This window comes from Coregonus clupeaformis, chromosome 15, assembly GCF_020615455.1.
Source record: "Coregonus clupeaformis isolate EN_2021a chromosome 15, ASM2061545v1, whole genome shotgun sequence".
NCBI lineage: Eukaryota > Metazoa > Chordata > Actinopteri > Salmoniformes > Salmonidae > Coregonus > Coregonus clupeaformis.
In genome coordinates, this window is record NC_059206.1 from 13143891 (window position 1) to 13158520 (window position 14630).

The 14630-nt window shown below is 44.8% G+C and overlaps 1 protein-coding gene and 1 long non-coding RNA gene across 2 annotated transcripts in view; both read left to right on the top strand.

The window, feature by feature from the left end:
- The window catches only part of cdc42se2 (CDC42 small effector 2), a 96747-nt gene extending 92558 nt beyond the window's left edge, over positions 1-4189 (top strand). The window contains exons 4-5 of the mRNA XM_041897344.2: positions 2456-2577; positions 2838-4189. Coding sequence (XP_041753278.1) covers positions 2456-2557 — 102 coding nt within the window. The 3' untranslated portion in view covers positions 2558-2577; positions 2838-4189. The remainder of the gene's footprint in view (positions 1-2455; positions 2578-2837) is intronic.
- Positions 4190-5794: 1605 nt separating this feature from the next.
- LOC123492638 lies at positions 5795-8617 on the top strand. Its single transcript, XR_006661818.1, has 2 exons — positions 5795-6046; positions 6112-8617. It is a non-coding gene; the product is annotated as an uncharacterized LOC123492638 (long non-coding RNA).
- Positions 8618-14630: the final 6013 nt, after the last annotated feature.

Below are 14630 nucleotides of genomic sequence, written 5' to 3' on the forward strand. Positions count from 1 at the left end.
TCAAGTAGATTACAAAGAAAAGCTCATCCCTTGTTTAATAATGGATTTTTTTTGCCTTTGTGCAGGTTGCCATTTCTCATTTTCGATTAATTGAAAATTAAACCTTGTTCAAAGTAGCTCTCTTTTTCAAACAAGCATCGCAGAGCAGGTTACAATTTCAATTTCATCCCCCAGAAAAGATCAAACAATTATTATTATTGAACTCAAATGTGCTGGTTGATAAAAGACCTGTATTTATGGAAAATATGTTTGAGAAGTGTATTCTGTTTTTATATTATATTGTACATTGGAATGGTAGTTATGTCTTTCATGGAGCTATCAGAATTGTATGGGAAGGTCTTCTCATTCCAAGATTGACAACCAATTGATTACAGCATTACCGCAAAAATGGAGGAGGCTGGTGGCAGCGGGAGGATTTGTCCATAAGTAGTGGCTGTCTGCCCATACTGGTAAGGATCAAAACTGGCGGAGGAATAAACATAGCATAAATAGGAAAGTATACCAGTTTCATTTGAGGACCAGGATGTTGACAGCTGTGCCATACAGATTGCAAAATAGCTGGGAAGAGATTTTTTGATGTACCGATTCCATGACACAGGGTGTATGAGTTGATATATAAAACAACGCAATATTCATGACTTTGTGCTTTTCAGCTAACATTATTGTACAGAATTCTTGCCACCAACAATATTTGGGGCATACAACCATCGCACCTCTGCAGATTTTTTTGACAGGATACAGAATCAATAGGCCATTTGTTCTGGTAGCCTGTTTCTGGTCTCAGGTTCAGGAATGGCTGAAAAAGCATAACATTCATCTAAAATTGACCCTAAAAATAGCAAACCCAGATTTGTCCGTCGGACTACCAGATGGTGAAGCGCCATTCATAACTCCCGAGAACGTGTTTCCACTGCTCCAGTGTCCAATGGCGGCGAGCTTTACACCAGTCCAGACACTTGGCATTGCGCATGGTGATCTTAGGCTTGTGTGCAGCTGCTCGGCCATCAAATCTCATGAAGCTCTCGACGAACAGTTATTGTGCTGACGTTGCTTCCGGAGTCAGTTTGATACTCTGTAGTGAGTGTTGCAACCGTGGACAGACAATTTTTACGCGCTACGCACTTCAGCGCTCGGCGGTCCCGTTCTCTTCTGTGAGCTTGTGTGGCCTACCACTTTGCGGCTGAGCCGTTGTTGCTCCTAGACGTTTCCACTTCACAATAACAGCACTTACAGTTGACCGGGGCAACTCTAGCAGGGCAGAAATTTGACGAACTGACTTGTTGGAAAGGTGGCTTCCTATGACGGCGCGACATTGAAAGTCACGGAGCTCTTCAGTAAGGCCATTCTACTGCCAATGTTTGACTTTGCATGGCTGTGTGCTCGATTTTATACACCTGTCAGCAACGGGTGTGGCTGAAATAGCCGAATCCACTAATTTGAAGGGGTGTCCACATACCTCTTGTATATATAGTGTATAATGCACGTAGAAATCCGAAGAGGGTTGCCAGCAGAGATAGGTGGGATGGGCTGAGGGTTGGGATGGAGAGATAGGTGGGATGGGCTGAGGGTTGCCAGCAGAGATAGGTGGGATGGGCTGAGGGTTGGGATGGAGAGATAGGTGGGATGGGCTGAGGGTTGCCAGCAGAGATAGGTGGGATGGGCTGAGGGTTGCCAGCAGAGATAGGTGGGATGGGCTGAGGGTTGCCAGCAGAGATAGGTGGGATGGGTTGAGGGAAACTGAGGGTTGGGATGTGGGAGTGGAGTTGCTGGGCGGGGGGTAGAATGATGGTCAAAGATAAAAGTAAAAAAAATTAAGTAAAAATAAACAAAACAAAACAAAAAATACATTTAACTGACACTAAAAAGGAACGTTGTTACATCCAATGCCTTTTTTTGCCTGAGGCTGATGCCACACAAGCGCTTGTACGCACACGGACACATACACACATGTAAATAGTGCCACACATACACACAAACTGCCGATTGGGAGCTTGGGCCGGTGGCTGAGAGGTCGCTGGTTCGGGTCCCCGATTCGACTGGGTGGGGGATCTGTTCTTGTGCCCTTTGACGTGGCGCTTGACCCTGTTTGCTCCTGTGGGTCGCACAGTTGGTAGAGCATGGCGCTTGCAACGGCAGGGTTGTGGGTTCTATTCCCACAGGGGGCCAGAAAGAAAAAATAAATAATAATCTGCACTCACTAACTGTAAGTCGCTGTGGATAAGAGCGTCTGCTAAATGACTAAAATGTAAAATGTAATGACTGAATGTAATGTAAATGTTAGGGTTAATAGATTAATGTGGGTATTGCTTCCATAGGGTTAGCAGGTTAATAGGTGAATGTGGGTATTGCTTCCATAGGGTTAGCAGGTTAATAGGTGAATGTGGGTATTGCTTCCATAGGGTTAGCAGTTGTCCATCATCTTGTCTTTAACATATACTGTTTATTTCCTCCACAGGTGAACTCCATTCAGAACCAAATGCAGTCAAAGGGTGGATACGGTGGAGAGGACATGCCTTTGAATGTGCAGCTGCAACTGGTGGACACAAAAGCAGGATAACATGGAGGGGCTGCTTCACGGTAAGGAGCTCACACTGGAACATTGACTCTGCTTTGAATACCTGAAGGGGATCAATGAATAACATGTCTTATTTAGAAGAAAATTGTAATATTTGGCCTAAATGAACGTAGATGTTTGTAGTGTACTCTGGTAATATGCCATGTATGAGAGATGTGTTGTATTTTTAGGAATATGTCTCGAAAGACAGTCATTTAACTTATCTGAAGACTGTTTGGTTTCAGACAGTTGTTTAACCTTGCCTGTTTTGTCTTCCCTCTAGGTTCCTTCATGTGGATGTTTTTCAGTGAACGCTTCCCTCATCCTCCCTCCCCCATATTGGACTAGGGGATAATGTTCGCCTCCTTCCGCTCAGTCTGTCCTCCCCTGCTCCCACTGAGCCCTCTATCAACCCCCTCTTCTCCGCCCCACCCCTCAACTCTCCTCGCGCCACAAACACATGGACACTTTTTGTCACTCCATTGGAATGAGGCTGCTCCGCCTCTGCCTGTCTGTCTGTCCATCCGCCCGTCTCCCACGGAGGACGACAGTCAAAGGACAGCAGCGCTTCAGTTTTAGTGTACCTCACCCTCCCAACTTAAGCCGGACGCAAAAAAGCATGCTCCTCATCTCTGCAAGGTCAAAGTGTAAAACGCTTCTTCTCTTCCGTGATTATTTGTTGCTGTGAGCATTTTTTGGGGTGCGGTGGGGGTTGTCAATTCAGTGTTTAAAGGTCTGGAACCTACAAGTACAAAATGTATTATTTTTTTTATTTTTTATTATTAACATATTTTTTTTTAGATATATATATATACTTGTCTGATTTGGCGGTCAGAATGGTGGCTGACCACGTTTGTGAAAAGTGGCTTGCTACGGCCCTTTGGTGCCAAAATGTCTGTAGCGTGTATGGAATGATGATACTTTTTCTGCTGACAAGAAGTAACGTTTATTTCTTTGGACTGGCTCAAGTGAATTCCACTCCAATAGGAAATGTGATTGTTACTTCGCTGTTGTTTACATCGTTCCAGTTCTCATTCCTTGTCTTTATTTGGTTGATACTTGTTCAATAGAACAGTAACTGATGTTGAAATGGCATTTCACTCGACATTCTGCTGTAAGTGTTTTGGTAAACTTGATTTGAATAAGTCTGATTATATGCTATATGAGTATATGCTGTGCAGTAAAATGTAAAGACCTTTAGCTATGTGGTACAGCGCTAGCTACTGGTGGTACAGCGCTAGCTACTGGTGGTACAGCGCTAGCTACTGGTGGTACAGCGCTAGCTACTGGTGGTACAGCGCTAGCTACTGGTGGTACAGCGCTAGCTACTGGTGGTACAGCGCTAGCTACTGGTGGTTAAGGACTAGGTACTGGTGGTTAAGGACTAGCTACTGGTGGTTAAGGACTAGCTACTGGTGGTACAGCGCTAGCTACTGGTGGTTAAGGACTAGCTACTGGTGGTTAAGGACTAGCTACTGGTGGTACAGCGCTAGCTACTGGTGGTTAAGGACTAGCTACTGGTGGTTAAGGACTAGCTACTGGTGGTACAGCGCTAGCTACTGGTGGTTAAGGACTAGCTACTGGTGGTACAGCGCTAGCTACTGGTGGTTAAGGACTAGCTACTGGTGGTAAAAGACTAGTTACTGGTGGTACAGCGCTAGCTACTGGTGGTTAAGGACTAGCTACTGGTGGTACAGCGCTAGCTACTGGTGGTTAAGGACTAGCTACTGGTGGTTAAGGACTAGGTACTGGTGGTTAAGGACTAGGTACTGGTGGTTAAGGACTAGCTACTGGTGGTTAAGGACTAGCTACTGGTGGTTAAGGACTAGCTACTGGTGGTTAAGGACTAGCTACTGGTGGTTAAGGACTAGGTACTGGGGGTTAAGGACTAGCTACTGGTGGTTAAGGACTAGGTACTTGGGGTTAAGGACTAGCTACTGGTGGTTAAGGACTAGGTACTGGTGGTTAAGGACTAGCTACTGGTGGTTAAGGACTAGCTACTGGTGGTTAAGGACTAGCTACTGGTGGTTAAGGACTAGCTACTGGTGGTTAGGGACTAGGTACTGGTGGTTAAGGACTAGCTACTGGTGGTTGGCGACTAGCTACTGGTGGTTAAGGACTGGGTACTGGTGGTTAACGACTGGGTACTGGTGGTTAAGGACTAGGTACTGGTGGTTAAGGACTGGGTACTGGTGGTTAGGACTAGCTACTGGTGGTTAAGGACTGGGTACTGGTGGTTAAGGACTGGCTACTGGTGGTTAAGGACTAGCTACTGGTGGTTAGGGACTAGCTACTGGTGGTTAAGGACTGGGTACTGGTGGTTAAGGACTAGCTACTGGTGGTTAAGGACTAGCTACTGGTGGTTAAGGACTAGCTACTGGTGGTTAAGGACTAGCTACTGGTGGTTAAGGACTAGGTACTGGTGGTTAAGGACTGGGTACTGGTGGTTAAGGACTAGGTACTGGTGGTTAAGGACTAGCTACTGGTGGTTAAGGACTAGCTACTGGTGGTTAAGGACTGGGTACTGGTGGTTAAGGACTGGGTACTGGTGGTTAAGGACTGGGTACTGGTGGTTAAGGACTGGGTACTGGTGGTTAAGGACTAGCTACTGGTGGTTAAGGACTGGGTACTGGTGGTTAAGGACTGGGTACTGGTGGTTAAGGACTAGGTACTGGTGGTTAAGGACTGGGTACTGGTGGTTAAGGACTGGGTACTGGTGGTTAAGGACTGGGTACTGGTGGTTAAGGACTGGGTACTGGTGGTTAAGGACTGGGTACTGGTGGTTAAGGACTGGGTACTGGTGGTTAAGGACTGGGTACTGGTGGTTAAGGACTAGCTACTGGTGGTTAAGGACTAGGTACTGGTGGTTAAGGACTGGGTACTGGTGGTTAAGGACTAGCTACTGGTGGTTAGGGACTGGGTACTGGTGGTTAAGGACTGGGTACTGGTGGTTAGGGACTAGGTACTGGTGGTTAGGGACTAGCTACTGGTGGTTAAGGACTGGGTACTGGTGGTTAAGGACTAGCTACTGGTGGTTAAGGACTAGGTACTGGTGGTTAAGGGACTGGGTACTGGTGGTTAAGGACTAGGTACTGGTGGTTAAGGACTAGGTACTGGTGGGTTAAGGCGACTAGCTACTGGTGGTTAAGGACTGGGTACTGGTGGTTAAGGACTGGGTACTGGTGGTTAAGGACTGGGTACTGGTGGTTAAGGACTAGGTACTGGTGGTTAGGCGACTAGGTACTGGTGGTTAAGGACTGGGTACTGGTGGTTAAGGACTAGGTACTGGTGGTTAAGGACTAGCTACTGGTGGTTAAGGACTGGGTACTGGTGGTTAAGGACTGGGTACTGGTGGTTAAGGACTGGGTACTGGTGGTTAAGGACTAGGTACTGGTGGTTAAGGACTAGGTACTGGTGGTTAAGGACTGGGTACTGGTGGTTAAGGACTAGGTACTGGTGGTTAAGGACTAGCTACTGGTGGTTAAGGACTGGGTACTGGTGGTTAAGGACTAGCTACTGGTGGTTAAGGCGACTAGCTACTGGTGGTTAAGGACTAGGTACTGGTGGTTAAGGACTAGGTACTGGTGGTTAAGGACTAGGTACTGGTGGTTAAGGACTGGGTACTGGTGGTTAAGGACTAGCTACTGGTGGTTAAGGACTGGGTACTGGTGGTTAAGGACTGGGTACTGGTGGTTAAGGACTGGGTACTGGTGGTTAAGGACTAGCTACTGGTGGTTAAGGACTAGCTACTGGTGGTTAAGGACTAGCTACTGGTGGTTAAGGACTGGGTACTGGTGGTTAAGGACTAGCTACTGGTGGTTAAGGACTAGGTACTGGTGGTTAAGGACTGGGTACTGGTGGTTAAGGACTAGGTACTGGTGGTTAAGGACTAGGTACTGGTGGTTAAGGACTAGGTACTGGTGGTTAAGGACTGGGTACTGGTGGTTAAGGACTAGGTACTGGTGGTTAAGGACTAGGTACTGGTGGTTAAGGACTAGGTACTGGTGGTTAAGGACTAGCTACTGGTGGTTAAGGACTAGCTACTGGTGGTTAAGGACTAGGTACTGGTGGTTAAGGACTAAGTACTGGTGTGGGTAACACAATCTATAAAGCATTCAATGTTGCGATTTGGCAGCGAGGCGAACCCAAACTCGAAGTTGTCTGTAAAAGCTTGACCATGTGGCCGAGTTCATGAACTCATGCACATTCTAAGAGTAAAGAATAACTTAACAAAGTAAACGTTATCTTTTGTCTATGAAATAACTTGGTCATTGAAGATGCCTGGACAACTCCAATCTTTGTGCAAAACAAACTGCAGTATGATTGCCATCGACACACAGGGTGACATCCTACTGTTTAGCTCCAAGACATTTTTCTCAGGTTCAAAGGCATATTTTCCATTACTTTAAACGTAACGTGTGTGTACGATATTGCACTGGTGTAGTCTATATTGGTTAGGGTAGGATATTTAGTCTATGGGTTAGGGTAGGATAGGGTGTAGTCTGTATGGTTTAGGGTAGGATAGGGTGTAGTCTATGGGTTAGGGTAGGATAGGGGGTAGTCTCTATGGGTAGGATAGGATGTAGTCTCTATGGGTTAGCGTAGGATAGGGGTAGTCTCTATGGGTTAGGGTAGGATAGGGGGTGGTCTATTGGTTAGGGTAGGATAGGGGGTAGTCTCTATGGGTAGGATAGGATGTAGTCTCTATGGGTTAGCGTAGGATAGGGGTAGTCTCTATGGGTTAGCGTAGGATAGGGGTAGTCTCTATGGGTTAGGGTAGGGTAGGGGGTAGTCTCTATGGATTAGGTATGGGTTAGGGTAGGATAGGGTGTAGTTTATGGATTAGGTATGGGTTAGGGTAGGATAGGGTGTAGTTTATGGATTAGGTATGGGTTAGGGTAGGATAGGGTGTAGTTTATGGATTAGGTATGGGTTAGGGTAGGATAGGGTGTAGTTTATGGATTAGGTATGGGTTAGGGTAGGATAGGGGGTGTAGTTTATGGATTAGGGTAGGATAGGGTGTAGTTTATGGATTAGGTATGGGTTAGGGTAGGATAGGGTGTAGTTTATGGATTAGGTATGGGTTAGGGTAGGATAGGGTGTAGTTTATGGATTAGGTATGGGTTAGGGTAGGATAGGGTGTAGTTTATGGATTAGGTATGGGTTAGGGTAGGATAGGGTGTAGTTTATGGGTTAGGGTAGGATATTTTAAGAATTTTAACAAGCTGTAGAAAATATTGTTTTCTTTCCTGTCCTTGGTATCAGTTGAAAATAATATCTAGTCTTCAAAATGTCCCTTAATTTATATCAAATTAATAATTTGTTTTCAATTGATACATCTTGATGCCTCTGTCATGGTTGAATAATGAAATAGGGGTTTGCTTCACTTATTGGGACTAAAACTATTACCAGTATTGATGAGTAAGAAGAGTCACTGGCCTCGAACCTATCTGGTTAAAGTATCACACTGATTGTTGTTGGTCCTAGTCCTTCCCTCAAGTGCTTTATGTTTGTATATACCGTATTCCTTGTGTGCCACAACCTGAGGTATTCTAATTTATTGTTTGTCTTTTGTTACGTTTTTGTACTATAGTTTCTTTCAGATTGATTGGAATTTTCCCAAAAGATTGTTTCACCGTATGATAAATAATTGTGGTAATATTTATTCACCATTATTAGAAATGTACTGGACTTGGGGGGGGGGGGTTCCCCCAAATACTAAGTCTAAATGAGAATGTCATACAATGTTTTGTGACAACTGAAAAGCACAAGAGAAAGAAAGGGTGTGAACGATATGAAGTTTGCAATAGAATGAGAGTATCGGCCAAAGTGGTATTGACCAGGGTACGTCAGCATGAATCTACTCTCAGCCATTGCTCACCACAAATGAATTTCAACATCAGGGAATTCACTCCGCTCAATAATGTTTGTTTTTAGTTGTTTTACATATCTGATGTTTTTTTTTTTGTACACTTCCATCCCTCATGAATTGACATCCAGTGTTGGCTTGTAGATTACCAAATGTCTTCGGTTTAAATAAATATTTTTTTTTCTTCCATGTTATGTGACCCTGTCTTTGTGGAATCATTTGAATAGAGCCAGAGCCCTAGTGCACTTGGTAGTGAATAGGGTGCCAATTGGACCGCATCCATTCCCACCAGAAACTGCTGTTACGCATAATAGTAGTTACCACTTTTTAGGAAAATGCCAGAGACAACATACAGTTGATTGAACTGTAATCTATTAACCATGATGGTTACCAGTATACATTTTAATACATATGACTAGTGGGTACATCACAGCTTTAAAGAGGAATTAGCCGGCGTCCCAAATGGCACCCTATTCCCTATATAGTGCACTACTTTAGACCAGGAGCCATAGTGCCCTTGTCAGAAGTAGTGCACTACTTTAGACCAGGAGCCATAGAGCCCTAGTTAAATGTAGTGCACTATTTTAGACCAGGAGCCATAGTGCTCTTGTCAAATGTAGTGCACTACTTTAGACCAGGAGCCATAGAGCCCTAGTTAAAAGTAGTGCACTATAAAGGGAATAGGGTGTCATTTGGGACGCACACTTGAAGTACGATGTAAATGTCAGTATTCAGTGTGGTGTTGTGGTCATGTGTACTGACTTGAATGTGAAAAAGGACATTGTGTACTCCAGATTCCATCATAATCCCTCCATGGAGCCTACCATGTGGTGACTGTGAGTGGGCATAATCCCTGTGAATTCCCCCTCTGTTGAGAAGATTATGAGCTCTGAGCCTAAGGTTAGTTAGATAATATAAATGTTTCATGAAACTCACTTGAGGCAAGTGACATTGCTCAGAATTGCAGAAACAAGATGGCTGATCATTGTTTGGAAAGATGGTTAATGTGAAAATGCAACATTGATGATCTATTTATTATGCTACACGGAACAAAAATATAAACGCAACAATTTCTAAGATTTTACAGAGTTACAGTTCATATAAGGAAGTCAGTCAATTGAAATAAATTCATTAGGCCCTAATCTATGGCTTTCACATGACTGGGAATACAGATATGCATCTGTTGGTCACAGATACCTTTAAAAAGTTGGGGTGTGGACCAGAAAACCTGTCAGTATCTGGTGTGACCACCATTCATAGCCTAAAATTAAGGTTTTGGTCCACCAGCCACTGTGGCAGGTAGATTTAAAAAATCTATCAACCACTCAAATTTTTTTACAGCCAAAATATGTTTTTGCCATAATTACATTAAAAAAACACAAACGGATGACCATGCTTTGTAATGTTTCTAAAACAAGAAATGTATTAGTAATAAGTAATGTGGTATATTGCTCAATTTCATTTCAAAATATCAAGACAACATTTTCTCCTGCTCCTTTAAGGGCGGGAGGTTACCGTGGTAACGGGGCCACTCGAGTCCTGTCACGTGTGTGTGTGTGTGTAAAGTTGGGATCTTTGCTATCAGTTGAAGCAGCAGACTCAAACTAATGTGGAAAAACAACCGAGCTTGTGAACAAAACAATGTAAATAGCCAAGAAACACGAGGACAAAGTCTCACTTTAAAGTAAATTAGACCAGCGTTTATGCCTGTGCGCAGCGCCTCCAAAAATGAATCTATCACCGCTTCACTCATTGCGCACAGCTCTTCTGCCAGGCAGTGTTCCTGCGAGAGGTGGGATATAGGATTCCTATTAGCAGCTATGAAACAAATCTGCAGAAATACTTTGAAAACAGCTACTGCAGCATTTTTCTAACCCTAACTCGCACGTGCTCATACTTGACTTTTGACTATTTTTATTCGCTAATGTAATGCTCTCACTGTAGAGCCCTGCAAATTGACTACCCGCCAACGTGGCTGGTGAAATATACATTCTTACCCGCCAATACCTAAATCTACCCACAGGTGGCGGGTGTTAATTTTATGCCCTGCTACTGTTTGCCTCATGCAGCACAACACATCTCACATCTCCTTTGCATAGAGTTGATCAGGCTGTTGATTGTGCCTTTAAGAAAAAAGATTGCAGTGAGTCAGTATAACTGCAGTGTGCTGCAGATCAGGGGCGCAACTTTGGTTTTAGAAGTGGGGGGGCATACCTGACCGCTCGGAGGCGTCCGCATGATCCTAAAGCACACCGTCGCCTCGTTTTGTATCACATTCCAATGATAAACCTGTGTGGGGGGGGGGGATAAAATTCCAATTTCAGAATGTGGGGGGGGACATGTCCCCAGTGAAACTCTCCCTTTTGCAAACACTGCATCCAAAATAACACCGTTTTTTTAAACTGCGGTAATTTTGCAGTGTAGCTGCAGCACACTGCAGTTATTCTGCAATTACTGCGTCCAAAATACCACAGGCGACTGCAGTTACTGCACTTTTACAGCAGTTTCAAAACTGCAATCTTTTTTTGTAAGGGTTGCCTGTGGAATGTTGTCCCTCTCCTCTTCAATGGCTGTGCGAAGTTGCTGGATATTGACGGAAACTGCAACACGCTGTCTTACACGTCAAATCAGAGCATCCCAAACATGCTCAATGGGTGACATGTCTGGTGAGTATGCAGGCCATAGAAGAACTGGGTCATTGTGTACAGATCCTTGCGACATGGGGCCGTGCATTATCATGCAGAAACATGAGGTGACTGCGGCGGATGAATGGCACGGCAATGGGCCTCAGGATCTCTTCTCGGTATCAATCAAATGCAATTGTGTTTGTTTTCCATAGCTTACACCTGCCCATACCGTAACCCCACCGCCACCATGGGGCACTCTGGTCACAACGTTGACATCAGCAAACCGCTCGCCCACACGACGCCATACACACTGTCGTCCATCTGCCCAGTACAGTTGAAACTGCGATTCATCTGTGAAGAGCACACTTCTCCAGCATGCCAGTGGACATCGAAGGTGAGCATTTGCCCACTGATGTTGGTTACGACGCCGAACTGCAGTCAGATCATGACCCTGGTGAGGACGACGAGTGAGCTTCCCTGAGACGGTGTCTGACAGTTTGTGCAGAAATTATTTGGTTGTGCAAACCCACAGTTTCATCAGCTGTCCGGGTGGCTAGTCTTAGACAATCCTGCAGGTGAAGAAGCTGGATGTGGAGGTCCTGGGCTGGCGTGGTTACATGTGGTCTGAAGTTGGTCTGCGGTTGTGAGGCCAGTTGGACGTACTGCCAAATTCTCTAAAATGACGTTGGAGGCGGCATATGGTAGAGAAATTAACATTCAATTCTCTGGCAACAGCTCTGGTGGACATTCCTGCAGTCAGCATGCCAATTGCACGCTCCCTCAAAACTTGAGACATCTGTGGCATCGTGTTGTGTGACAAAACTGCACATTTTAGAGTGGCCTTTTATTGTCCCCAGCACAAGGTGCAGCTGTGTAATTATCATGCTGTTTAATCAGCTTCTTGATATGCCACACCTTTCAGGTGGAAGGATTATCTTGGCAAATGAGAAATGCTCACTAACAGGGATGTAAACAAATGTGCACAAAAGTTTAGAGAAATAACCTTTTTGTGCGTATGGAACATTTCTAGGATCTTTTATTTCAGCTCATGAAACATGGGACCAACACTTTACATGTTCTGTTTTTATTTTTGTTCAGTGTATTTGTTGTCAGCAGCATACTACCCAGCATCCCACTGCTGGCTTGCCACTGAAGCTGAACTGGGTTGGTCCTGGTCGGTCACTGGATGGGAGACCAGATGCTGCTGGAAGTGTTGTTGGAGGGCCAGTAGGGGGCACTCTTTCCTCTGGTCTAAAAAACAGGGCAGTGATTGGGAATATTGCCCTGTGTATGGTGTCGTCGTTTTTCGGATGGGATGTTAAAACATGTGTCCTGACTCTCTGTGGTCACTAAAGATCCCATGGCACTTATCGTAAGAGTAGGGGTGTTAACCCCGGTGTCCTGGCTAAATTCCCAATCTGGCCCTCATACCATCATGGCCACCTAATCATCCCCAGCTTCCAATTGGCTCATTCATCCCCTTCCTCTCCCCTGTAACTATTCCACAGGTTGTTGCTGTAAATGAGAATGTGTTCTCAGTCAACTTACCTGGTAAAATAAAAAAGAAACATATATGATTAGAGAGCCTATCTGTGTCTGAATCACTCAGGAGAAGAAGAAAAATCATTAGGTTGTATTTTGAGTGGACCATCCCTTTAAATTGCATATCCAAAAGGGAAATCTAATGGTGTACAGTGGCTTGTTGGAGCGTTGGTGGCTCTGGTGAGAAGGAAGTGTCAAACGATCACAAGCGGCTCCCTGCTGTTGCTAGGCAACATGGTGGCCAATGATGCAGGTTTTTTCACCATTGACGCTTTCCTGAATGACTGAGACTTGCCTTCCCCTCGCTGTCATTCCACTTCAATGAATGGAATTGGAAAACCACAGTGTTGTCGTGACTGTGATCATTGATAAGCACAGGGGAATTTGTAGTATTCACCTACAAACAGTATTCACCTACATACAGTATTCACCTAGATACAGTATTCACCTACAAACAGTATTCACCTACATACAGTATTCACCTAGATACAGTATTCACCTACAAACAGTATTCACCTACATACCTTGTCGGGATCATTGTTTAGAGCATAATGACGTTAATGTACCATTAAATAGGAACTCTGACCGGTGTCCCCTTCACTTGTGTAATTGTTTTCGACGCCCTTACCATGTGGCTTTTGTCATTGAGCACTACTGCCTGGAGCCAGTTCTATTGTGGTCAGAACCAGGGACGGCCTGTTCAATAGGGCGATATGGGCGACGCACTGCCAAACGGGAAAAGGAAGGGATTTTTTTTCTAATCAATTATATCACGGCAACAGTAGTTATCAGTGTTCACGTCTGATCTGCCAGCCACTAAATGTCAAATCAGGCTAAAGTCGTGCTTCAAATGGCCCCGCCCGTTTTTGGGGCGATTTCAGTCAAGTTGAAAATCGCCCAGAAGTCTCTCATAGCCTGTCATGTAAAATCTATTTTTTTCAAATTTCAAAGCTTTCAACACATTCTCTATGGGTGTCTGTGGGCTTGCACTTACGCGCTTTCGTCATACGTGACGTAACCATGAACGTAACTAAGACAATAGCGGCTAGCAGCGTCTCTGTTGCGACCTGCAGTGTGGCGTTATTTTATGTTTTTAATTTGTAGACTTAGTTTACAAACATTCTGCCAACCATGGATTTCCAGTGGTTGGTTTTGGACTGATCTTGTTGATCGTGTACATACCCGCTACGAACTGACTAAATAATGAAAACGCTGCTGGCAGCGGAATCCCAATACAGCTGGGAGACTTGGCTGGATGACAGAGTCCCGGACAGAGAAGTGGAGCCGGCCGGCTTCACCCTGGTCAGAGCGGACCGCGATCCTGGTAAGAGAGCGACTCTGTACCCCGACATTGAACTGCTTTCTGTGTCATTGCGACCTTACTATCTGCCCGTGAGTTCCCCCAATTGTTTGTTACCGTTGTGTACTGTTGATAATCACAAGTTTACTGGAGAACTGAGACCAAGTAGAGACTTTGGACAGGGTGGATATGGTATAATAAAGGCAGTTTATTCAGAGGTAAAGATATCTGGAATCGCGTGCACGGACTCGTTCATCAAACTCTTAGGGAGAAGAGAGCCCCGAAAACATTGTGTGCAGACATTTTATACAATAAATGATGTAGGTTGAATCTAGTAGTTCTGATCTTCTGATTGGTCCTGATGAGTTGGCGAGGTCCCTCCACTGTTGCATTGGCTCTGAGTCGGGTTCTCTGTCTTCAAATGTTCAGCCTAAAGAGAGGGGATTTTTTGTGTGTGTGTGTGTGTGTTTAACAGTGATGATGTGTGTGTGTGTGTGTGTGTTATCAGTGATGATGTGTGTGTGTGTGTGTGTGTGTGTGTGTGTGTGTGTGTGTCAGAGCAAGAACTCGTGAGTTGGAAGAACTGAGAGACCTATGGCGTGGGTGTTGTCCTTGGCCACCTGCTGACAAGGCTGACAAGATAGGACTCTTTTGTCCATTGTTATAGGATAGGAACAGCATTGATTGAAAACAAACGCCCAACACAAAATGGGTCATGCACAAGATTTTAGTCAGACC